Source organism: Salvelinus sp. IW2-2015, linkage group LG16, assembly GCF_002910315.2.
Source record: "Salvelinus sp. IW2-2015 linkage group LG16, ASM291031v2, whole genome shotgun sequence".
Lineage (NCBI taxonomy): Eukaryota > Metazoa > Chordata > Actinopteri > Salmoniformes > Salmonidae > Salvelinus > Salvelinus sp. IW2-2015.
The window spans coordinates 14,775,699-14,803,059 of NC_036856.1; the positions used below are offsets into that span (position 1 = coordinate 14,775,699).

At 41.6% G+C, this 27,361-nt stretch overlaps 1 protein-coding gene across 2 annotated transcripts in view; it reads right to left on the reverse strand.

Annotated features, from left to right (window-relative positions):
* Positions 1 to 25,649, reverse strand: part of pias4a (protein inhibitor of activated STAT, 4a) — a 30,852-nt gene extending 5,203 nt beyond the window's left edge. The window contains exons 1-10 of one of the 2 annotated variants that reach the window (XM_024004330.2): positions 25,513 to 25,649; positions 18,970 to 19,348; positions 17,107 to 17,191; positions 16,960 to 17,001; positions 12,956 to 13,046; positions 12,710 to 12,838; positions 12,343 to 12,448; positions 12,173 to 12,246; positions 11,821 to 11,981; positions 826 to 971 (exon numbers count right to left, since the gene is read on the reverse strand). In XM_024004330.2, the coding sequence (XP_023860098.1) occupies positions 826 to 971; positions 11,821 to 11,981; positions 12,173 to 12,246; positions 12,343 to 12,448; positions 12,710 to 12,838; positions 12,956 to 13,046; positions 16,960 to 17,001; positions 17,107 to 17,191; positions 18,970 to 19,348; positions 25,513 to 25,539 (1,240 nt within the window). In that variant the 5' untranslated portion in view covers positions 25,540 to 25,649. Of the gene's footprint in view, positions 1 to 825; positions 972 to 11,820; positions 11,982 to 12,172; positions 12,247 to 12,342; positions 12,449 to 12,709; positions 12,839 to 12,955; positions 13,047 to 16,959; positions 17,002 to 17,106; positions 17,192 to 18,969; positions 19,349 to 25,454 lie in introns of both variants that reach the window. The other variant, XM_024004331.1, reaches the window with a different exon arrangement.
* Between the last annotated feature and the right edge of the window lie 1,712 nt (positions 25,650 to 27,361).

The window sequence follows — 27,361 nt, forward strand, 5'->3', positions numbered from 1 at the left end:
GAGCACTTGCTGCATGGTCAGATGTTGGTGACAACGATACGGCGTTACGCTTCGCTTCTTAAAATATAAATCCACAAGCGTTCTATAATTACAAACTGATAGTGTGTCGTACTGTCTGCAAATAGCTAGTTTGTCTTTTCTTCGTCTTTTCAGTGTCAGAGCAAACGTAGCTAACTAAAACAAACGGATAGCAGTGCTGGTGTAGGCCTAGATCAGCATTTTTGTGCAACAGTATCTAGCTACATGAAGTAAGAGAAACCATGTAAAGTAACATCTAAATTAGGGTCTCCTGGGAAACACTGAGCCTAACTTGGTTACTACCCTGTCAAAATAATTCCTCCCTGGCTTTATCATTTTTCATTTCATTCGTTGTCATTTCAAACACTGTATTCAAAGTACTGCCCACTATAACATTAGAATAATTATTTTATGGCCATGATTCCAACAGTTCACTCAAGTGTTTTGATCTAAATTGCAAAGTCAAATCGCAATATTAGGGCTTGATTTTTTTGCCAATATCATGCAGCCCTACGTGGCACAGTGTGGAAATGATAACAAATGAGTGCAGGCAATGTAGAAATTGATGAAAATGCAGACATTGTTGGCGGTTGAAGTTAAATTGAACAGTATAAAACAAATCAGAATGGAGAAAGACCCATGAAATCACTTAGAATGTATGTGTTGCCCCCCTAGGGTCATGGACTACTCAAATAATATTTAGAACTTTTATAATTCAAAAACAAAATGCAGACATACCTTTTTTTCCTACAAATATTGTAATGATATTTTGCCCATACCACCCAGCCCCATTTGACATGCACTTACATATATCCACTACAGGATAGTCAGGAGTGTTGCTCCGTTCCCTCTCCCTCTCCTTCTCATCTCGAATGGGTCTCCATGAACCGTCAGTCAGATATTCAATCTCCTCAATATCCTCATGGGTCTCCTTTAAGATCTCAGATGCCAGCCTGGACAGACGGAGACAAAGAGTCAGTCAAATAAGTACATATCATATCAGGACACACAAGCAGGGATTGGAGGTGTCCCATAACACACAACTCTCAAATATTAGATATACATTTAAAGGAAGTTTGTGGAAATAAGCTATATATAGTTTCTATTTGTACTGGACATTGACTCAACAAATCAAAAGCAACAGTATCAAACGAGATGCTCTATTGATTGTTTCCTCGTGGCAGAGTCTGCACAGGGCTGACTGTTCAATGCCCCATATATTGAGCATTACTTTGTGGCGAGAAATGTATATAATAGTTTAAATTGAAAAGAACGGATTGATGAGTCAAATACATTTAAAAAATCTGATAAACCCGATGCCATGGTATTGGGACATCAAATCGGTTCCTAACTATCTTGAATTTGATGCAGTATAGTTGTCAAACCTGTCGACTTTAAGTGGTACTGATACATTTTGCGATTTATACTAGTCATTTTTAGCCATGCATGTTTTTTGATTGGCGGCAGACAAACATTCATTCTTTTCTCTTTTGAGTAAATGCCTCTTCCATGTTTGTGGCAGAGCTGTGATGAGTTGATTATACTTTTGTATTAAGTATACATCTCCATACCTGAGGCGTACAGCAACTCCCCAGCCCACAGCAGCACCAGCCAGAAGGGGAAGTCAGCAGGGTCCACGGCATGGGGGACGGGGTTGATTGTGTCTAAATGATGCATGTCTATGGTGTATGTATTATGTAGGAACGTGAGCTGAGCCATAAGGCATTTACCACCCTACTACCAGATTAGGGGGGGGGGCGGGGGAATGTAGCATATGTTTTTGTACTCCCACTTTGGTTGGAGAATTTGTGCAGATTGTGTTTTAGCTACTAATGTATCAATATTTATCATTCCCAAAAATGACCTATGACCTAGCCAATGAAGACATAGCACAACTTTGGATTTCACCCCCCAATATCAAATGTTTTTTACAGTTTGGAAGTTTACAGAAAACTTCTCTTCTCTTGCTTCAGTAATTTGCAGTGCGCCTTGCAAAAGTGATTGCTGTCTTCAATATGAAATTATCAACTTCACCCTGTATATATAAAAATGACCATTTAAACAGATTCTCTATAAACTATCAAACCTATTGCTGAACCTGAACCATCAAAATAAAATCTATTGTAAGCCCTCTTTAGCAGCTATAGGCAGATGAGTTGTCTCCAGTATCTTACCGGAATAAAAGTAAAACACATTTTCAACAGCGGATAGATAACATTAACCTAGCAAATTACACAGGTTGTTACTCAACTAATAAAGCCTAATATCATGCAAGCCATTTTAGCATTTGAATGCTGAAGGTACCGCGCAGATGTGCTAGATCAGGAACAGGCTGCCTACCTCGTGTTGGTCAGTGCGCAAAGCTGGGCACAGTGCGCAGTTTGACTAGGCCTGGGGTTGTTCGGCATGCAAAATGACTTAAAGATCAATGACTGTCTACACAGTTGAATGGAGTTTGACACTGAATGAGAGAGGACGCATCAGTTGTCACAAAAGAGGAAGTATTTTCAGAAAGTAGAAATAATATGACATGAGCAAATCATTTTTTTGTGAACCGGCAATTCATAACGTTTGAATAGATCAGATTATTTTATTTGTTTTATTGGTTTGGGTCCGCAGATCGATGCACTTGTATCTTAACTTTCTCTAAATATAAAATCCCCCGTTTAGGTGACCTGCATGGTTCTGGTACTAGTTCCGTTGTGACACCGTAGATCGAAATGGCTTTCATTGAGCGGTAGCTCTGATTCTCACGGACACAGGAGTATATCTCATCCGCCTATGTGAAGTAGGATGTAAAATTTAACACCACTTGAAGCTGGGATGTCCCTCTTACCATTTAATTTGCTCTTCTGACTGTCCAACTCCTTGCTGAACCCTACGTCACATCGTAGCACAGCAGGAAAGTGGTTTCGTCCCTCTATCACATTCGATTTATAGCCAACTTTATCAAATGTAGAATTAATCGATTTTAAACAAAAACACTGTCATAGACGGACAAGATCAATATGAGATGAAAGGAGAGTTCCTAACGAGTTCAGGTACCCAAGCTAGAGCTATGTGTGACGTTCACAGCGATAGGGCCAGACATTTTGATCATGGGAGACCTTTAGAAAATATGTACCTTCTAACACTAAACATACAAATATAAATAAGTATGTTACAGTTATAAGGAAGGTGAACTCTTATAATTAGGTCGTTTTATAAATTTGATTATATTTAGAAAGCACAAGTCGTTTCAAGCCTTAATCAGTTGTTAAAAATGAAATATTTGATGTATTTCCTATTCATCACATTTGTACTGTGTACTTGAGCTTGTCCTCAAATGACTACACTACACTATTTTTACCAGAAAGGTGAGATTTTAACCTTTCTTGGAGTATGCAGCATTACTAGTTATAGTTTATGGCCTTCTAAATAATTACCTTTGGGTATTACGTAGATTACATTTAACCAGTTAAACATTTGAATCGGGGACCAATGCGCATTGGTGATATTACATWAAAAAAATATATATAATTTTAACCAGCGTTGTAAACATTGTAATTAGGATAAAACTTCAATTTAAATACATTGACTTAAGTGTTTTCCATTAGCGCCGGCTAATCAGTGGGTTACATTTTCTACTTCATATTAATTAGGCTACATTTCATTTAAAAGTTTAATTCGCTAATCCGTCGAGCCCTTCCGCTGGAATGAATGATATGCATCTTCTAGCCATCTATTGATAGGATAGGCGCCTGTCTGTCACATAGCTAACGATGACAAAGAAACGCAGCAGAGAGGAAGAGGCGAAGCGAGAGATTTCACTCTCGCCAAAATCTTTCCAAAATAAGCCCAATGTGTTTCTATTAGCTTTATTTTGGACCTAAACTTGTCGCCTGCCTTCGGGACAACGACTCCCATTGCTTGGGCAGAGAAATGAGTATCTCGTCATTATATACAGAGCTCTGGTTGCTAAAGTGAGTGACTCATTTTGTCAATCAGTGTAGCCTACCAAATTGCATCGGTGAGTGTCGTTCATTTGGCAATCTAATTTGCATAGGCTACTGGTAGGCCTAGGCTTTAGTGGTGATTAGCTGCCGATAAATTATGAAAACATTTGACGAAGATGGTGAATCACTGCAGGAACAACAGAGCCTCATTCTGGTTCAAATATGATAATTAGCACACTCACGGAATCCAGGCATTAAAACGGAATTCGAGAATATATATATATATATAATTTTTTTAGCAGGGATTCAACTAAATGTAGTATTAAATTACATTTGCCCAAGTTTATCATAATACATGAACAGAATGCATTGCACTCAAAGTATGAGACTCCTTTACTTCTTCCACATTTTGTTACAGCCTTATTCTAAAATGGATTAAATTGTTTTTCCCCCTTATCAATCTACACACAATACCCCATAATGACAAAGCAAAAAACTTTTTTGTTGTTGAAATGTTTCAACATCACATTTACATAAATATTCAGAACCTTTATTCAGTATTTTGTTGAAGCACCTTTGGAAGCGATTACAGCCTGGAGTCTTCTTGGGTATAAAACTACAAGCTTGGCACACCTGTATTTGGGGAGTTTCTCCCATTCTTCTATGCAGATCCTCTCAAGAGCTGTCAGGTTGGATGTGAGCGTTGCTGCACAGCTATTTTCAGGTCTCTCCAGAGATGTTGGATAGGGTTCAAGTCCGGGCTCTGGCTGGGCCATTCAAGGACATTCAGAGACTTGTCCCGAAGCCACTCCTGAACTGTCTCGGCTGTGTGCTTAGGGTCGTTGTCCTGTTGGAAGGTGAACCTTCCCCCCAGTCTGAGGTTCTGAGCACTTTGGAGTAGGTTAATTGAGGATCTCGCTATACTTTGTGCCGTTCATCTTTCCCTCGATCCTGACTAGTCTCTCAGTCCCTGCCGCTGACACACATCCCCACAGCATGATGCTGCCACCACCATGCTTCACCATAGGGATGGTGCCAGGTTTCATCCAGATGTGACGCTTGGCATTCAGGCCAAAGAGTTCAATCTTGGTTTCATCAGACCAGAGAATCTTGTNAAAAAAATATATATAATTTTAACCAGCGTTGTAAACATTGTAATTAGGATAAAACTTCAATTTAAATACATTGACTTAAGTGTTTTCCATTAGCGCCGGCTAATCAGTGGGTTACATTTTCTACTTCATATTAATTAGGCTACATTTCATTTAAAAGTTTAATTCGCTAATCCGTCGAGCCCTTCCGCTGGAATGAATGATATGCATCTTCTAGCCATCTATTGATAGGATAGGCGCCTGTCTGTCACATAGCTAACGATGACAAAGAAACGCAGCAGAGAGGAAGAGGCGAAGCGAGAGATTTCACTCTCGCCAAAATCTTTCCAAAATAAGCCCAATGTGTTTCTATTAGCTTTATTTTGGACCTAAACTTGTCGCCTGCCTTCGGGACAACGACTCCCATTGCTTGGGCAGAGAAATGAGTATCTCGTCATTATATACAGAGCTCTGGTTGCTAAAGTGAGTGACTCATTTTGTCAATCAGTGTAGCCTACCAAATTGCATCGGTGAGTGTCGTTCATTTGGCAATCTAATTTGCATAGGCTACTGGTAGGCCTAGGCTTTAGTGGTGATTAGCTGCCGATAAATTATGAAAACATTTGACGAAGATGGTGAATCACTGCAGGAACAACAGAGCCTCATTCTGGTTCAAATATGATAATTAGCACACTCACGGAATCCAGGCATTAAAACGGAATTCGAGAATATATATATATATATAATTTTTTTAGCAGGGATTCAACTAAATGTAGTATTAAATTACATTTGCCCAAGTTTATCATAATACATGAACAGAATGCATTGCACTCAAAGTATGAGACTCCTTTACTTCTTCCACATTTTGTTACAGCCTTATTCTAAAATGGATTAAATTGTTTTTCCCCCTTATCAATCTACACACAATACCCCATAATGACAAAGCAAAAAACTTTTTTGTTGTTGAAATGTTTCAACATCACATTTACATAAATATTCAGAACCTTTATTCAGTATTTTGTTGAAGCACCTTTGGAAGCGATTACAGCCTGGAGTCTTCTTGGGTATAAAACTACAAGCTTGGCACACCTGTATTTGGGGAGTTTCTCCCATTCTTCTATGCAGATCCTCTCAAGAGCTGTCAGGTTGGATGTGAGCGTTGCTGCACAGCTATTTTCAGGTCTCTCCAGAGATGTTGGATAGGGTTCAAGTCCGGGCTCTGGCTGGGCCATTCAAGGACATTCAGAGACTTGTCCCGAAGCCACTCCTGAACTGTCTCGGCTGTGTGCTTAGGGTCGTTGTCCTGTTGGAAGGTGAACCTTCCCCCCAGTCTGAGGTTCTGAGCACTTTGGAGTAGGTTAATTGAGGATCTCGCTATACTTTGTGCCGTTCATCTTTCCCTCGATCCTGACTAGTCTCTCAGTCCCTGCCGCTGACACACATCCCCACAGCATGATGCTGCCACCACCATGCTTCACCATAGGGATGGTGCCAGGTTTCATCCAGATGTGACGCTTGGCATTCAGGCCAAAGAGTTCAATCTTGGTTTCATCAGACCAGAGAATCTTGTTTCTCATGGTCTGATCAAATCTTATTTGTCACATGCTCTGAATACAAAGGGTGTAGACCTTACCGTGAAATGCTTACTTACAAGCCCTTAACCAACAATGCAGTTTTTGTACATGTTGGTAGGGGTAAAGTGATAAACAGTGAGTAGCAGCAGTGTAAAAACAATGTAAATAGTCCGGTGGCCATTTTATTAATTGTTCAGCATTCTTATGGCTTGGGGTAGAAGCTGTTAAGGATCGCTTGCCGTGCAGTAGCAGAGTGAACAGTCTATGACTTGGGTGACTCGTGTCTGACAATTTTTGGGCCTTCCTCTGACACCGCCTAGTATATAGGTCCTGGATTGCAGGAAGCTTGGCCCCATTGATGTACTGGGCTGTACGCACTACCCCCTGCAACTGGTCAGGATACTCTCGATGGTGTAGCTGTAGAACTTTGAGGATCTGGGGAGGTGTTGCCATGCCCTCTTCACAACTGTCTTGGTGTGTTTGGACCATGATAGTGTGTTGGTGATGTGGACACCAAGGAACTTGAAGCTCTCAACCCGCTCAACTACTGCCCGGTCGATGTGAATGGGGCATGTTCAGTCCTCTTTAAAAAGGTCTTGCTTACGAGAAGGTAATCACAGTCGTCTAGAACAGCTGGTGCTCTCATGCATGCTTAACTTCTCTAGGGTAGGGTTGCAGCATTCGGAATTTTGGATGAAAAGCATGCCCAAATTAAACTGCCTGCTTCTCGGGCACAGAAGATATGATATGCATATAACTGGTTGATTTGGATAGAAAACACTCTAAAGTTTCCAAAACTGTTAAAATAGTGTCTGAGTATAACAACTGATTTGGCAGGCGAAAACCTGAGAGAAATCCAGTCGGGAAGTATTTTTTTTTTGGTTTTGTAGTTTTCTATTCAATGCCATTACAGTATCTATTGACTTAGGACTTAACTTGCAGTTCTTATGCCTTCCACTAGATGTCAACAGTCTTTAGAAATTGTTTCAGGCTTGTATTCTGAAAAATGAGGAAGTAAGAGCAGTCTGAATGAGTGGACCCTAAAGTGTCACAGAGCTTTTTCATGCGCGCGACCTTTTATATTGACGACGTTATAGTCCGGTTTAAATACTATTGATTATTTAGGCTAAAAACAACATGAGGATTGAATATAAACATCGTTTGACATTTTTCAATTAACTTTACGGATACAATTTTGATTTTTTGTCTGCGTTTGAGCCTGTGGATTACTGAAGAAAACACGAACACAACTGAGGTTTTTGGATATAAAGAGACTTTATCGAACAAAAGGAACATTTATTGAGTAAATGAATGTCTGCTGAGTGCAACCATATGAAGATCATCAAAGGTAAAAGATGAATTTTATCTCTATTTCTGACTTGTGTAACTCTTCTACTTGGCTGGTTACTGTTTGTAATGATTTGTCTYCTGGGCTATGTTCTCAAATAATCGCAAGGTATGCTTTCGCCGTAAAGCATTTTTAAAATCTGACATCGTGGTTGGATTCACAAGAAGTTAGGTTTAAAGATGATGTAAAATATGTTTTGTTTTCAGAATTTTTATAATGAGTATTTCTGTATTTGAATTTAGCGCCCAGCAGTTTCACTGGCCGTTGAAGAGGTGGGACGCTAACGTCTCACGTACCCAAGAGAGGTTAAGTGTTGCATGCCTCGAAGTGAGCATAAAAAGGCATTTAGAGTGGTAGGCTGGCGTCACTGGGCAGCTCGCGGCTGGGTTTCCCTTTGTAGTCCGTAATGGTTTGCAAGCCCTGCCACATCCGTCGAGTGTCAGAGCCAGTGTAGTAGGATTCAAATCTCAGTCCTGTATTGACGCTGTGCCAGTTTGATGGTTATTTTGAGGGCATAGCAGGATTTCTTATAAGTTTCCGGATTAGTATCCCGCTCCTTGAAAGCGACAGCTCTAGCCTTTAGCTGGGTGCGAATGTTGCCTGCAATCTATGGCTTCTGGTTAGGATATGTACGCACTGTCACTATGGGTATGACGTTGTCGATGCACTTATTGATGAAGCCAGTGACTGAGGTGGTATACTCCTCTATGCCATTAGATGAATCACATAACATATTCCATTCTGTGCTAGCAAAACAGTCCTGTAGCGTAGCAGCCGCGTCATCTGACCACTTCCATATTGAGCGAGTCACTGCAACTTCCTCCTTTTGCTTGTAAGCAGGAATCAGGAGAATAGAATTATGGTCAAATTTGCCAAATGGAGGGTGAGATTTGTATGCATCTCGGTGTGTGGAGTAAAGGTGGCCTAGAGTTTTTCTTCTTCCCCCCTCTGGTTCCACATGACATGCTGGTAGAAATTAGGTTAAACAGATTTAAGTTTGCCTGCATTACAGTTCCCAGCCACTAGGAGCACCGCTTCTGGATGAGCATTTTCTTGTTTGCTTATAGCCTTATACAGCCCATTCAGTGCAGTCTTAGTGCCAGCATTGCTTTGTGGTGGTAAATAGACTGCTAAGAATAATATAAACTCTTGGTAGATAGTCTGGTTTACAGCTTATCATGAGGTACTCTACCTCAGGCAAGCAATACCTCGAGAATTCTTTAATATTAGATGACATCGCACACCAGCGGTTATTGACAAACAGACATCCCTACCCCTCGTCTTACCAGACTTAACGGTTCTGTCCTGCCGATGCACGGAAAACCCAGCCAACTGTATATTATCTGTGTCGTCGTTCAGCCACGACTCAGTGAAACATAAGATTACAGTTAATGTCCAGTTGGTAGGATAATCTCTAACGAAGATCAGCCAGTTTATTTACCAGTGATTGCATGTTGGCCAATAGAACGAATGGTAGAGGCCACTCGCCGACAAATTCTCACAAGGCACCCCGATCTCCTCCCCCTGTATTTCTGTCTTTTCTTGACGCGAATTACGGATTTGGGCCTGGTCTCGAGGAAGCAGTATATCCTTCACATCAGCTGCATCAGACAATTAAATAAATAAATATTTGCCAAGTTCGAGGTGAGTAATTGCTGTTCTGATATCCAGAAGCTCTTTTCGGTCATAAGAGATGGTAGAAGCAACATTACATACAAAATAAGTTACAATGCGAATAAAAACTAAATTGCATAGTCGGTTAGGAGCCCGTAAAACTGCAGCCATCACCTCCGGCGCCATTATCAGAGTGAGCCGGAGCCATTATCTGATAGTCCTTTAGTTGCCTTTTGGCAAACTCCAAGCGGGCTGTCATGTGTATTTTACTGAGGACTGGTTTCCTTCTGGCCACTCTAACATAAAGGCCTGATTAGTGGAGTGCCAGAGATGGTTGTCCTTCTTGAAGGTTCTATCTCCACAGAGGAACTCTGGAGCTCTGTTTGAGTGACCATCAGGTTCTTGGTCACCACCCTGACCAAGGCCCTTCTCCCCCAATTGCTCAGTTGGGCCGGGCGACATCAAACATGATCAATGGAAACAGGATGCACCGGAGTTCAATTTCGAGTCTCAAAGCAAAGGGTCTGAATGCTTACAGTACCAGTCAAAAGTTGACACACCTACTCATTCAAGGGTTTTTCTTTATTTTTACTATTTTCTACATTGTAGAATAGTGAAGAAAAACTACAAAAACACACATGGAATCATGTAGTAACCAAAAAAAGTGTTTAACAAAACAAAATATATTTTTATATTTGAGATTCTTCAAAGTAGCCACCCTTTGCCTTGACAGCTTTGTACACTCTTGGCCTTTTCTCAACCAGCTTCACCTGGAATTATTTTCCAACAGTCTTGAAGGAGTTCCCACATATGCCGAGTACTTGATGGCTGTTTTTCCTTCACTCTGCAGTCCAAACCATCTCAATTGGGTTGAGGTCAGGTGATTGCCGGTCCTCATCATAGAGCTTGATGATTTTTGCGACTGCACTTGAAGAAACGTTCAAAGTTCTTGAAATGTTCCGGATTGACTGACCTACATTTCTTAAAGAAAAGATGGACTGTCGTTTCTCTTTGCTTATTTGAGCTGTTCTTACTATAATATGGACTTGGTATTTAACCAACTAGGGCTATCTTCTATATACCACCCCTACCATGTCAAAACACAACTGAATGGCTCTAACGCATTAAGGAAATAAATTCAACAAATTAACTTTTACCAAGGCACACCTGTTATTTGAAATACATTCTAGGTGACTGCGTTATGAAGTTGGTTGAGAGAATGCAAAGCTGTCATAAAGGCAAAGGGTGGCTACTACCTCAAATATAAAATATATTTTGATTTGTTTAACACTTTTTTGGTTACTACATGACTCCATGTGTTGTTTTATAGTTGATGTTTTCACTATTATTCTACAATGTAGAAAATAGTAAAAACAAAGAAAAACCATTGAATGGATAGGTGTGTCCAAACTTTTTAGTGGTATTGCATGTAAATAAGGTATGTTTMTATTTTATTTTTAATACATTTGCAAACATTTCTGAAAACCTGTTTCCGCTTTGTCATTATGGGGTATTGTGTGTAGATTGAAAAAATTTAATTCATACAGTTTGTATCTTTTAGAGACTCCATCCGTAATATACCATAGTTGGGTTTTAGTCCAGAGAAACTGGAGAAATTATCCAATTATAAGGCTCTTTTTTCTTTTTTTTTGTCATTTAGCAGACGCTCTTATCCAGAGCGACTTACAGTAGAGTGCATACATTTTATTACATTTTTTCTTTTATTTATTTTTTTACATACTGAGACAAGGATATCCCTACCGGCCAAACCCTCCCTAACCCGGACGACGCTATGCCAATTGTGCGTCGCCCCACGGACCTCCCGGTTGCGGCCGGCTGCGACAGAGCCTGGGCGCGAACCCAGAGACTCTGGTGGCGCAGCTAGCACTGCGATGCAGTGCCCTAGACCACTGCGCCACCCGGAAGGTTGTACTCAAGATAACTTAGCGTGCATCGATACTTTTGTCTCTAAATCATACATTTTTAGCCCCATAATATCCTTAATGAAAATGAATTGAGACCGACTTATTGAACCTGCAATAGCCTTATTGGGACAATAGCCTTATTGAAAATGTAGTCCAGTGTAGGTAGGCCATTGCAAGTTTTAGGAGTCAAAGAAATTGCTCCAAAAAATTCTAACCCATGCAAAGACCCGTAAAAGGAAGAGTGGTTCTCAAATTCCTGGAGTGAGTAGTAGTGGTGCTGTTGGTAAGTGACAAGCCTCAGCATGCCTTACTTACCCATCGATGGTGAGCAGCTCAAAGGGAGCCTGTTTGTCACACACAGGGCAGGTCCACGTGGGCTTCTTTTCATTCATTTGCAGGAAGTAGATGGCATCGAAACACTGCAAGTGGGCACAGGTGAGCACCCGACACGGCACTCCTATCCGCATCTTCACTAGCTGAGAGGAGGAGGAGGAAAGGGAGGTATGTTATTAGCATTAGGCTGTAGACAAATGGTGGGTGGTAGCCTGTTCCTCGTGTTGTGGTTTTCTTTGTTTTGGTCAGTAACAACTGAAAGGTTTGAGACTTTAATAAGAAATTAAAGCATGACTGGGTGGATATGGCTTGTGGTGAGAGTGCAGATCCTCACAGGACAGATGAGGGACACCCGTAGCCCTGTGGTGGCGATCTCGTTCTCTGGATCAAAGCGTAGCTTGTCCTGGACTGGACACAGCAGAAAGAAACTAGTTCAACATCACAGGTGTAAAAATTACTAAAACGCAATAAAGCATGAAAGACAGAAATGCTGAGGCCACTTACTGCGTTCACGACAGCGTTCTGCACTCTCCACTGAGCAGTGTTTAAGTTGGCTGAAGAGCTCTGCTGATGTGAAGACCCGCACTAAATACACTGCAACCGAGTAGCGCTGCACACAGGACAAGAGGACATGAGTGAGCACTGAACAGAATGAACACACTGGAAATAGCAGCAGATATCATCTGAAGCTGTCAACATTTAGACAGCTGCCAAAAACAACCAAACCATTTCAAATACTTGTCATGGAAATTAATCAAAACAGCTTGCAATTACATTGCGTACATCACAGAGTTTACTTTAGATGTGCAAAAGGTGTCGCCTCTTGGCAAGGTTCTAAAATAACAGTGTAAAGTTTCAACCAGAGACTGACCTTGCCGAAGTTGCCCCATGTGACAGTGGCCCGGTTGGTGGCAGTGGAGAGGTGTAACCAGGGTGTGATGTTGACTGGGCGACAGGGACGACGCGGTTCCACACCTGGCTTATTAGACGGGTAGTAACCCTGTACAGAACAAATATAGACATGTTTAGCAACAAAGATATAGGCATTTTCTTCTGATTTGTTGGTTGGTTGGTTTGTTTGCCTGAGGGCATGGGATTCCCCAGCTTGACTACTTACTGGTACATGACAGTAGGACTGGTTGACTTTGACAGCAATATTGGGAGGGTACTGATCTTCCTGGACACCGATGGAGTCTGTATAACAGATTCTGTAAAGGATCATAGCAACAGCACAGGAGGTTATCAATGGTTATCAGTGTTAGATGGCAACATATGTAATCCTCTTAAACACAGACATTCTCAATGAATGGTTGTGGTGGTCAGATTTGTCCTTCAATACACACACAAAATGTACACTGTTTTGTTGGGACTTGATAAAGTTGATAAAGAACACAGTAGAGGAAACTTTCCAAATGTTGACAGAACAAACTACAATAGACGTGTGAATAATTTTTCTAATCTGTGAAATAGACCATGTGACAAATGCAGTAGAAATGCTTTGATGCACATTTTTTGATAGAATAACCATGTTGCAGTCAAGAAATGCTACACTATATATACACACACAAAGGTATGTGGACACCCCTTCAAATGAGTGGATTTGGCAATTTCAGCCAAAATTGTTGCTGACAAGTGAATATGGCAGAGTAGCCACACAAGCCTAAGATCACTATGCGCAATGCCAAGCATTGGCTGGAGTGGTCTAAAGCTCAACCACCATTGGTCTCTAGAGCAGTGGAAACGCGTTCTCTGGAGTGATGAATCACGCTTCACCATCTGGCAGTCCGATGGACGAATCTGGGTTTGGTGGATGCCAGGAGAACGCTACCTGCCCCAATGCATAGTGCCAACTGTAAAGTTTGGTGGAGTAATAATGGTCTGGGGCTGTTTTTCATGGTTCGGGCTAGGCCCCTTAGTTCCAGTGAAGGGAAATCTTAATGCTACAGCATACAATTACATTCTAGACGATTCGGCGTGTCCAACTTTGTGGCAATGCCCTCATGCACAAAGCGAGGTCCATACAGAAATGGCTTGTCAAGATCGGTGTGGAAGAACTTGACTGGCATGCACAGAGCCCTGAACCTCAACCCCATTGAACACCTTTGGGATGAATTTGGAACGCCGATTGCGAGCCAGGCCTAATCGCCCAACCTCACTAATGCTCATGGCCGAATGGAACAAGTCCCCGCAGCAATTTTCCAACATCTAGTGGAAAGCCTTCCCAGAAGAGTGAAGGCTGTTATAGCAGCAAAGGGGGGAGCAACTCCATATTAATGCCCATGATTTTGGAATGAGATGTTGGAAAAGCATTCACAGTGCAGTGTATTAGGCTAAATATTTATAAAGCTATGATGAACTTCACAGAATGGTGAAAGTGCACGAGCTTGATGCTCTAGAGTGGCACAGCAGTCTAAAACACCGCATCTCAGTGCTTGAGGCGTCACTAGAGGTGTACCGATAATGATTATTGGAGGACCAAAAAAGCAATTACAACAATACTGAATTACCTTAATATAATACATCAATAAAATCAATTTATCCTCAAATAAATAATGAAACATGTTCAATTTGGTTTAAATAATGCAAAAACAAAGTGTTGGAGAAGAAAGTGCAATATGTGCCATTTAAAAAAGCTAACGTTTAAGTTCCTTGCTCAGAACATGAGAACATATGAAAAGCTGGTGGTTCCTTTTAACATGAGTCTTCAATATTCCCAGGTAAGAAGTTTTAGGTTGTAGTTATTATAGGAATTATAGGACTATTTCTCTATATACCATTTGTATTTCATATACCTTTGACTATTGGATGTTCTTATAGGAACTTTAGTATTGCCAGTGTAACAGTATAGCTTCCGTCCCTCTCCTCGCCCCTACCTGGGCTCGAACCTGGAACACGTCGACAACAGCCACCCTCGAAGCATCGTTACCCATCGCTCCACAAAAGCCGCGGCCCTTGCAGAGCAAGGGGAACAACTACTCCAAGTCTCAGAGCGAGTGACGTCACCGATTGAAACGCTATTAGCGCGCACCCCGCTAACTAGCTAGCCATTTCACATCGGTTACACCAGCCTAATCTCGGGAGTTGATAGGCTTGAAGTCATAAACAGTTCAATGCTTGAAGCATTGCGAAGAGCTGCTGGCAAACGCACAAAAGTGCTGTTTGAATGAATGCTTACGAGCCTGCTGCTGCCTACCATCGTTCAGTCAGACTGCTCTATCAGACTGCTCTGTCCCGTGTGGCTCAGTTGGTAGAGCATGGCGCTTGCAACGTCAGGGTTGTGGGTTCATTCCCCACGGGGGGACCAGGATGAATATGTATGAACTTTCCAATTTGTAAGTCGCTCTGGATAAGAGCGTCTGCTAAATGACTTAAATGTAAATGTAAATCATAGACTTAATTATAACATAACACACAGAAATATCAATAACCAAATAGCCTTTGGTTATTGATATGGTCGAATCCGGTAACTATCATTTTGAAAACAAAACGTTTATTCTTTCAGTGAAATACGGAACCGTTCCGTATTTTATCTAACGGGTGGCATCCCTAAGTCTAAATATTGCTGTTACATTGTACAACCTTCAATGTTATGTCATAATTATGTACAATTCTGGCAAATTAATTACGGTCTTTGTTAGGAATAAATGGACTTCACACATTTCGCAACGAGCCAGGCGGCCCAAACTGCTGCATATACCGACTGCTTGCACAGAACGACAGAGAAGTGACACAATTTCCCATATTATAAGAAATTCATGTTAGCAGGCAATTTTAACTAAATATGCAGGTTTAAAAATATATACTTGTGTATTGATTTTAAAGAAAGGCATTGATGTTTATGGTTAGGTGCAACGGCAGTGCTAAATCATCACCCGTTTGGCGAAGTGCGTTGTGATTCGATGAGAAATTAACAGGCACCGCATCGATTATATGCAACGCAGGACACGCTAGATAAACTAGTAATATCAACCATGTGTAGTTAACTAGTGATTATGTTAAGATTGATTGTTTATTATAAGATAAGTTTAATGCTAGCTAGCAACTTACCTTGGCTTCTTGCTGCCCTCGAGTAACAGGTAGTCAGCCTGCCATGCAGGCTCCTCGTGGAGTGCAATGTAAGGCAGGTGGTTAGAGCGTTGGACTAGTAACCGGAAGGTTGCAAAAACGAATCCCCAAGCTGACAAGGTAAAAATCTGTCATTCTGCCCCTGAACAAGGCAGTTAACCCACCGTTCCTAGGCCTTCATTGAAAATAAGAATGTGTTCTTACCTGACTAGCCTAGTTAAATAAAGGTACACTATTTTTTTATTTTTTTAAATGCTCCTTTCCAATAAAGAGGGCCTTAAATGTTATGCTGTTGGCATGATGATTGATGCTTGACTGTCAATTGACACATAAAAAAAATTAAAACTCACTGTTCCATAATCTCATAATGAAGCCTACCCTCTGTGCTGTATCTGCAAGCTGTTGGCTAGAGCGCATGTGCCAAGACCAAAGTGGGCACACTTGCTGTGTATTGCAGACTTTTGTGCCAAAACCATCTAAAGTGTTAAAAATGGGATGGAAACACATCATACTTCTGTTTTTTATTCTCTAAATGAACTTACAGCGTAATTACGCACAGCTTTTAACAAAAACATTTTTTTGGGGGGGGGGTTATAATTGTCCTGCTACACGTTTGTATAAATGTGTAATGAAAATGTGTTCTTGCATATTCCAACTCCCACTGAGACACGCGTAGGGAATGGGATCATGCCACAGTCGCCATTGTCCACCGCCCCTGGAACAATTGGGGTTAAGTGCATTGCTCAAGGGCACAGCAACAGATTTTTCACCTTGTGGGCTCTGGGATTCAAACCAGCGACCTTTCAGTGACTGGTCCAACGCTCTAATCTCAAGGCTACCAAGAAGACAATTTGATGGAAAACCACTACTGCAGGTAAAATGTGCATATTTTTTGTTTGAATGTTAGAATATTCACCTGAATATCATTGAACAAATTGATGGAAGCCTAGCTACTGATCTAGAAAAGGCTTCAACTGTATGTACCGGAAATTACCTATGCAATTGTGGGATTAGTGTGCTGTTATGTGTAGAACAGTTGAACTCTTGTAAACTCACCTAAGAACCACCTGGATTGCCTTCATTCCTGGTCGAAGCTCACTAAAACAACAAGGGAGGGAATGTTATGGTACCCCTCAGTGTCCATTCAAAGTCACAAGCAGTAGAATAAACACAGTTAACTTTGAATAAAAGTGTTATGCTCACGTTGCGTTTCTGACTTGGTCCGCTTGGCTCTGTGTTAATTCAAATATGCATTGACTGTCCTGCAGTTTCTCACTGTTCTGGGCAACTACAAGGACAGATGCAGAAGAAAAAACATACATACACATACCACAACTTCCCTATGCTTCGCAATGTCCAAAATGTCCTTAGCACTTAATTGTAATGTCATGTTTCTGTCATTAATATACAGTGTCATCAGAATGTATTCAGACCCCTTAACTTTCTCAACCTTTTGTTAGGTTACAGACATTTTCTCTCATCAATCTACACATAATACCGATAAGGACAAAGCAAATACAGTATTTTAGAAATGTTTGCCAATTTATAAAAAATGTCAAGTGTAAATATTACATTTACATAAGTATTCAGACCCTTTACTCAGTATTTTGTTGGCAACGATTACAGCCTCGAGACTTCTTGGTTATGACGCTACAAGCTTGGCACACCTGTATTTGGGGAGTTTCTCCCATTCTTCTCTGCAAATCCTCTCAAACTCTGTCAGGTTGGATGGAGAGTGTTGCTGCACAGCTATTTTCAGGTCTCTCCAGAGATGTTCGATCGGGTTCAAGTCCAGGCTCTGGCTGGGCCACTCAAGGACATTCAGAGACTTGTCACAAAGCCACTCCTGCGTTGACTTGGCTGTGTGCTTAAGGTCGTTGTCCTGTTTGCAAGGTGAACCTTCGCCCCAGTCTGAGGTCCTGAGTGCTCTGGAGCAGGTTCATTGAGGATCTCTGTACTTTGCTCTGTTCATCTTTCCCTCGATCCTGACTAGTCTCCCAGTCCCTGCCGCTGACAAACATCCCCACAGTATGATTGCTGCCACCACCATGCTTCACCGTAGAGATGGTGGCAGGTTTCCTCTAGAAGTGACGCTTCACATTCAGGCCAAAGAGTTCAATCTTGGATTCATCAGACCAGAGAATCTTGTTTCTCATGGTGTGAGAGTCTTCAGGTGCCTTTTGGCAAACTCCAAGTGGGCTGTCATATGTCTTTTACTGAGGAGTGTCCCCTGTCTGGCCACTACCATAAAGGCCTGATTGGTTGAGTGCTGCAGAGATGAGAGAAACTTCCATAAGGACAACCATCTCCACAGAGGAACTCTAGAGCTCTGTCAGAGTGACCATCGGGTTCTTGGTCACCTCCCTGAACAAGGCCCTTCTCCCCCGATTGCTCAGTTTGGCCGGGTGGCTAGCTCTAGGAAGAATCTGGCGGTTCCAAACTTCTTCCATTTAAGAACGATGGCCACTGTGTTCTCAGGGACCTTCAATACCTCAGAATTGTTTTGGTACCCTTCCCCAGATCTGTGCCTCAACACAATCCTGTTCGATTGGGTTCCTTCGACCTCATGTCTTGGTTTTTGCTCTGATATGCACTGTCAACTGTGGGACATTATATAGCCAGGTGTGTGCCTTTCCAGATCATGTCCAATCAATTGAATTTACCACAGGTGGGCTCCAATCAAGTTGTAGAAACATCTCAAGGATGAACAATGGAAACAGGATGCACCTGAGCTCAATTGAGTCTCATAGCAGTGTCTGAATACATATGTAAATAAAAAGGTATGTTTTTCATTTTTAATACATTTGCAACAACTTCTAAACCTGTTTTCACTTGTCATTATGGGGTATTGTGTGTAGATTGCTGGGGATTTTGTATGTATTTAACACATTTTAGAATAAGGCTGTAACATAACAAAACGTGGGAAAAGTCATGGGGTCTGAATACTTTCCAAAGGCGAGTTTTTTTTACTGACCATAAAAGCTGACCAGGAACTTTTTGGCCTCTTTTTACAAGAACTTGACTAGACCGAAAGCTCTCTACATCTCACTGACAAAAATCACTCACTTAGCTCTGTTGGCGGCAACAGAGTCTCCAGAGTTTGGTAGAAGGGCAGCGACACCAGCTTGACCTCAGCCGCAGGTGTGGAGGACAGCTTGGGGATGCCATTGAGGTAGTCTGCGCCCTGAGTGCCTGTGGGGGACGAGCTGAGGGAGGAGTAGGCCACCGGAACCCCCTCCGGGCGCCGAGCAGCCAGCCAACCCGACGCCTTGGGGAAGCGTGACTCGTACAGCTGCCGCACGTTCTTCAGCAGCTCTGGGCTGTACTCTGTCTGCACCAGCCTCAGCGCCCGTCCCACCAGGTCATGCTTTAGACCGCTCTTACTGCGGCCCATGGAGGCCAGCAGCGTCTGCAGGTCAGATACCCGGAAACTCTTCACCATGTTCTGAAGGGAAGACACAAAGGAGAGAGTGATAGGAAGAGGGGAAGTTTTGGATTACCATCTGGATTCCTTGAGCTAGGCAAGTGCCAATAACTTAAAAAGGTAGCCTACACTAGTTACTCAACCCTGCACGTTAAGAGGCTGCTGCCCTATATACATGAAATCACTGATCACTTTAATAATGTTTTACTCATTTCATATGTACAGTTGAAGTTGGAAGTTTACATACACCTTAGTTTAAATGTATTTGGCTCAGTTTCACAATTCCTGACATTTAATCATAGTAAATATTTCCTGATTTAGCCAACTGCATTAAAAGGTTAAAGAAGGATTTTTAATCCTTGAGACATGGATTGTGTATGTGGGGCCATTCAGAGGGTGAATGGGCAAGACAATATTTAAGTGCCTTTGAATGGGGTATGGTAGTAGATGTTAGGCGCAGGACTGGCTTAATGCAGGGGTTTACCGGGGCTGAAGCCCCTGGGCCCAGGAGGCAGCAAAAATATATAGAAATAAAGGAACTATATCCAGTATATATGTACAGTATATATTACACACACATACATATATATAGATTTGAAGTCGGAAATTTACATAAACTGAGTTTAAATGCATTTGGGTCAGGTGTTTCACAATTCCTGACATTTAATCCTAGTAAAAATTCCCTATCTTAGGTCAGTTAGGATCACCACTTTATTTTAAGAATGTGAAATGTCAGAATAATAATGAGAATTATTTATTTTAAGCTTTTATTTCTTTCATCACATTCCCAGTGGGTAAGAAGTTTACATACACTCAACTTGTATTTGGTAGCATTGCCTTTAAATTGTTTAACTTTGGTCAAACATTTTGGGTAGCCTTCCACAAGCTTCCCACAATAAGTTGGGTGAATTTTGGCCCATTCCTCCTGACAGAGCTGGTGTAACGGAGTCAGGTCTGTAGGCCTCCTGGCTCAAACAAGCTTTTTCAGTTCTGCCCACAAATTTTCTATAGGATTGAGGTCAAGGCTTTGTGATGGCCACTCCAATACCTTGACTTTGTTGTCCTTAAGCCATTTTGCCACAACTTTGGAAGTATGCTTAGGGTTATTGTCTTGAGATGTTGCTTCAATATATCCACATCATTTTCTTTCCTCATGATGCCATCTATTTTGTGAAGTGCACCAGGCCCTCCTGCAGCAAAGCACCCCCACAACATGATGCTGCCACCCCCATGCTTCAGGGTTGGGATGGTGTTCTTCGGCTTGCAAGCATTCCCCTTTTTCCCTCCAAACATAACGATGGTCATTATGGCCAAACAGTTCTATTTGTTTCATCAGACTAGAGGACATTTCTCCAAAAAGTACGATTTTTGTCCCCATGTGCAGTTGCAAACCGTAGGCTGGCTTTTTTTTTAATGGCGGTTTTTGAACAGTGGCTTCTTCCTTGCTGAGCGGCCTTTCAGGTTGTCGATATTGGACTCGTTTTACTGTGGATATAGATACTTTTGTACCCGTTTTCTCCAGCATCTTCACAAGGCCCTTTGCTGTTGTACTGGGATTGATTTGCATTTTTAGCACCAAAGTACGTTCATCTCTAGGAGACAACGCATCTCCTTCCTGAGCAGTATGACAGTTGCGTGGTCCCACGGTGTAGATACTTGCGTACTATTGTTTGTACAGATGAACGTGGTACCTTCAGGCGTTTGGAAATTGCTCCCAAGGATGAACCAGACTTGATTCCACAAGAGCATTAGTGAGGTTGTGCGATTAGGCCTGGTTCAGTCGGCATTCCAATTCATACCAAAGGTGTTCGATGGGGTTGAGGTCAGGGTTCTGTGCAGGCCAGTCAAATTCTTCCACACCGATCGACAATCCATTTCTGTATGGACCTCACTTTGTGCATGGGGGCATTGTCATGCTGAAATAGGAAAGGGCCTTCCCCAAAACTGTTGCCACAAGGTTGGAAGCACAGAATTATCTACAATGTCATTGTACGCCGTAGAGTTAAGATTTCCCTTCACTGGAACTAAGGGGCCTAGCCTGATCACACCAGAGAACATGTTTCCACTGCTCCAGAGTCCAATGGCGGCGAGCTTTACACCACTCCAGCCGACGCTTGGCATTGCACATGTTGATCTTAGGCTTGTGTGCAGCTGCTCGGCCATGGAAACCCATTTCATTAAGCTCCCGACAAACAGTTCTTGTGCAGACGTTTCTTCCAGAGGCAAACAAGGACTGACAATTTTTACGCTCTACAGCACTCGGCGGTCCCGTTCTGTGAGCTTGTGTGGCCTACCACTTCGCGGCWGAGCCGTTGTTGCTTCTAGACGTTTCCACTTCACAATGACACCCATCAGTTGACCGGGCAGAAATTTTACATACTGACTTGTTGGAAAGTGTGCCATTCTAATACAAATGTTTGTCTATAGAGATTGCATGGCTGTGTGCTTGATTTTATACACCTGGCACCAATGGGTGTGCCTGAAATAATAGCTGAATCCACTCATTTGAAGGTGTCCACACACTATATTTACACAAAGGTATCTGTGCACTTGCTTCAAGTAATATTTTCCTCCCTCCCCTCTAGAATTCAGTAGCATGACCTATGAGCCCCTTCTGTTCCTAACACCATGCATAGAATATTTTTCCTGCAAACAAAACCTAGACTGGTCCCTCCTTTAAGTAGTGTAGGACACAACACCATCGGTGCATTTGAAGACCCAGCAATGCATGTAGCTAGCTAGTCACTATCTACACTGAACAAAAATAGATGCAACATGTAAAGTGTTGGTCCCATGTTTCATGAGCTGAAATAAAAGATCCCAGAAGTGTTCCATACGCAGAAAATACGTATTTCTCTCAAATTTTGTGCACATCTCTGTTAGTGAGCATTTCTCCTTTGCCAAGATGATCCATCCACCTGACAGGTGTGCATATCAAGAAGCTGATTAAACAGCATGATTACACAGGTGCACCTTGTCCTGGGGACAATTAAAGGCCAATAAAAATATGCAGTTTTGTCAAACACCACAGATGTCTCATGTTGAGGGAGTGTGCAATTGGCATGCTGACTGCAGGAATGTCCACCAGAGCTGTTGCCAGAGAATTTAATGTTTATTTCTCGGAGAGAAAAAAAATAAACCCGCACACTGCTCTTGATAGCATCAGTGCTCTTTAATAAGCTTTACGTATCGGCCTCAAGGCCTTCGTCAGAGCTTTTGTGATTTATTTCAATCTTTTTTTTAATTAGCACCCTTATGTAGACATAGCTTTACCCACATCCATTCCATGCATCAAATGTGGTTCGAGTCGAGGGAAAATAAGTAAGTGTTACCAAATATAACATTGTGAATTTCATAAATATTCTAATATTTATTTCAATAAAACATATCAATAAAACATATTAAACACGTCTGTAAAACCACAATGAGGACATCAACCCACCAAGCAAGTTTTCATAAATCATTGGTTACAGCGCAATAAAAAAAGAGTAATCTGAAATGTGAGCATTCATTCATGTTCAAAACGGTTCCCAATAAATGACATTAATACGTGCTCCACCACCCATGTTATCTACATGATTAAATGTCCATGTGGATTTTGTTATGTAGGTAAAACCTCTCGTTCTCTCAAACAGAGAATTTGTGAACATATAAATTAAAAACCAGGACAAACGACAGGGATTATCCAGTCCCAGTAGATTTTAAATGACCAAAAATATGACATTTCTACCTTTAGATTTTGTGGCATTGAGAAAGTCAAGATATCAGACAGGGGAGGTGACATAAATAATACTCTGAGCAAAAGAGAATGTTTTTGGATTTTCACCCTCCAGACATAATTTCCAAGGTGTCTTAATGATGAAATGCCAATGTATGTTACGTTGTAAATTTGATCAATTAATGCCCACATTTCAGATAACTCTGACGTCACACTATTTTAATATTTATCAAATGCACATTGTTATTTTTGGTAACGCTTACTTATTTTCCCTCAACTCTAACCCCATTTGATGCATGGAACGGATGTGGGTGGAGCCATGTCTACATAATTATTGTGTCTTTTTTTAACTCAAAAGCTCTGACGAAGGCCTTGAGGCCGATACGTAAAGCCTATTAAAGAGAAGTGATACTATCAAGAGAAATGTGCGGGTTTCTTATTTTTTCCCTCATCTTATTCAACTGTTACCATGCACCTTAAAAAAAAAAGACAGCTCAGATGTGCGAGTGCCCTTTGAATTTTGAATGTTCATTTCTCTATCATAAATCGCATCCAATGGTGGTACATCTAACCTGGGTTGCTCCTCTTTTCAGTTCGCTGCAGCTAGCGGCTTGGACGAGCTGCAAAAAAAAAAACACTCAAACTCCACCGTTTTATCTCCATCTCTTCATTCAAAGACTCAATCATGGACACTTACTGACTGTTGTGGCTGCTTCGCGTGATGTATTGTTGTCTCTAACCTTCTTGCCCTTTGTGCTGTTGTCTGTGCCCAATAATGTTTGTACCATGTTTTGTGCTGCTGCCATGTAGTTATGTGTTGCTACCATGCTGTGTTTTCATGTGTTGCTGCCATGCTAGGTTGTTGTCTTAGGTCTCTCTCTTTATGTAGTGTTGTGTGACTTGCCTAGTTAAATAGAAGGTTAAATAAAAAATAACCAGCCTCACAACCACATGTAACCACGCCAGCCCAGAACCTCCACATCTGGCTTCTTCACCTGCAGGATCATCTAAGACACGCCACCAGACAGCTGATGAAACTGTGGGTTTGCACAACTGAAGAATTTCGGCACAAATTGTCAGAAACCATCTCAGGAAATCTCATCTCCGTGCTTGTCATCCTCACCTGGGTCTTAACATGACTGAATTTTGGTATTGTAACAGAGTGGGCAAACGCTCCCCTTCGACGGCCACTGGCACGCTGGAGAAGTATTCACTTCACGGATGAATCCAAGGTTCAACTGTACCGGACAGATGGCAGACAGAGTGTATGGCATCGTGTGGGTGAGCGGTTTGCTGATGAACACTCTGTTCACAATGTTGACATGGTGGCGGTGGGTTTATGGTATGGGCTGGCATAAGACAGAAAACGAACAATTGCGTTTTATCAATGGCTATTTGAATGCACAGAGATACCCTGATGAGATCCTGAGGCCCATTGTCGTGCAATTCATCTGCCGCCATCACCTCGTTTCAGCACGAAATGCACAGCCCCATGTCGCAACGATCTGTACACAATTCCCTGAAACTGAAAAATGTACCAGAATTTCGATGGCCTGCATACTCACCAGACATGTCACCCATTGTGCATGTTTGGAATGCTCTGAATCGACAGCGTGTTCCAGTTCCCGCCAATATCCAGCAACTTCGCAGAGCCATTGAAGAGTAGTGGGACAACTTTCCACAGCCTGAACAACTATATGTGAAGATGTGTCGCTCTGTATGAGGCAAATGGTTGTCACACCAGACACTGACAGGTTCTGATCCACGACCCTACCTTTTTTTAAAGGCATCTGTGACTGACAGATTAATCTGTATTCCCAGTCATGTGAAATCCATAGATTAGGCTTTATTAATTTATTTCAATTGACTGATTTCCTATATGAACTGTAACTCAGTCAAATATTTGTTGCGTCTATATTTTTGTTCAGTGTAGTTAGAAAAGTCTTGCAAACTAATTACATCAGTCAATCTCATCAATTCAGGTTCATTTCTACAACTAGTGTATCAGGCTTACAGCGTGTAGAGGTGGACAGCGGCATTGACAATTGCCTTGTCTGACAAGAAGCTAGGCTAGTGGGTAAGCTAACGTTACCTCCACTTGCTTTGTTGTTATCCCAACAGTGAAAATACGTCCATTTGACAAGTCAAAGTGCCAGTGGATGGACCGAATGTGTAATGCAATCTCCCGCTTAAACATTGAATGATACAATTTCGCACTGACTCCCTGCTGGCGAGTGTTTTTATGGCCTCATCATTCATTTTCCATGTCCCTGCTAGCTAACGTTAGCTAGACGCACTTAGCGACGAAGAGAAACCAGTTTCAATATAGCTACCAATTAATCAACCATCACTAAATTAAACACTTTTATACAGTATTCATGGGAAACATTTACAGTTTCCCATACTAACCGGCCATCTCCCACGCAGGCCCTTTCCTATCAAACCGGTCGAGCGGATCTCTGCTTACCATCGCTTCCACCAGTTCGCCCGCCATCTTTGTACAGCAGCCCCGCGAGAGGCAGAGCCGAAAGGTAGTCCTTCACCAGTGAGAAGCAGACGGGTCGCTCGCTGCTCGACGCTTCTCTGCTTCCAATCACAGCGCAACCACACTACGAGCTTCAAGGAGTACGTTGAAAGTAGGCGTGTCATCATTGTTTTAAAGTGACAGTACAACTTTTTTTAAACACTCAGAGACAGGCCTCCCATCTATGTAAGGCCTCACTTATAAGAAAACATAACCAGCCACTAAGTAGCTGAACGCTTGAGTTTGCTGAGTTTTATACTATCGAATCAAAGAGCATATGCATTGTGAAAATAATTCAAATTCAAAACAAGAGGAACGCATGACCTGTTAAATGGGGAGGAGCGCATGGCCCAATCAACTCCTGTCCGAGTGAAATATTCCGCTTCGGGAAATGCAACGAACCATTGGATATCGAATAAACTCTTTATCTATTTTGAACAATAATCTAAATATTCACAGGGAGCCAAGTCAAAATGCAGTACACAGATGTAGTGCACTGAAGTCACATTGGAAGAGAGGTTATACATGCTTCTCGATTTTAAAATGCAGTCCAATGAATAAGAGCAGTCCTGTGTTAATTATTTTCTCTTGATTTCACACCCTCCCCTGGTAATCCATTTCTGGATTTCCAAACTTCTTGATTTGTGCTGAAGAACAGAGCTCGTAAACCAAAACCATTTATGTTTAAAATCAAATGAAAGGATAATATAAACTCTAATATATAATCTTTGCATGATTTGACTTTCACCCCAAGTTTGCATATTAACTGTGATAAGTAACAGATAATTGGAACAATATATATTGTCCCAGCTCTGCTCTATGTTGGCCTACTTTAATACCATTCCTGTGTGCTTTATCATAAGTTGTTTGCTTGCACACATACAAATTTGAGCAAAAATTATATTCACAGGACAGTCAGTGTCTTACAAAACCTCCAGTTCTGTAAAATATCAGCTCCATATTATAATCAAACAGTGTTGGCTCTAAGGTTGACAGGCTACTACATGATGTTGGTATTGTAAATTAAAATAGAGGTGTATGTTCTCTTGACAATGACATAATTATCTTCAGTATTTTTTTATTATGGAATAATTTCTATTTAATGATACATTTTACCACATGTCTCATTCAGGCTACTTGGATGGTGTAGGCAGGGTGTAGTAGTAGTTCTTCAACTTGGACAGACGAGGGCAATATAGTCCACCGGGGGTTCATTTCTCTCATTCTTGAACAGCCCCAATTCGTCTGGACATGGACTTTACAAGGTGTCGAAAGTGTTCCACAGGGAAGCTGGTCCATGTTGACTCCAATGCTTCCCACTGTTGTTTCAAGTTGGCTGGATGTCCTTTGGCACTCACGAGAAACTGTTGAGTGTGAAAAACTCTGCAGCGTTTTTATTTTTATTTTTAATTTTTTCACTTTTATTTAGCCAGGTAGGCAAGTTGAGAACAAGTTCTCATTTACAACTGCGACCTGGCCAAGAATAAAGCAAAGCAGTTCGACACATACYACAACACKGAGTTACACATGGAATAAACAAAACATACAGTCAATAATACAGTTGAAGAAAATCTATATACAGTGTGTGCAAATGAGGTAAGAAAAGGGAGGTAAGGCAATAAATAGGCCATGGTGGTGAAGTAATTACAATATACCAATTAGACACTAGAGTGATTGATGTGCAGAAGATGAATGTGCTAGTAGAGATACAGGGGTGCAAAGGAGCAAGATAAATAAATAAATACAGTATGGGGATGAGGTAGTTGGATGGGCTATTTACAGATGGGCTATG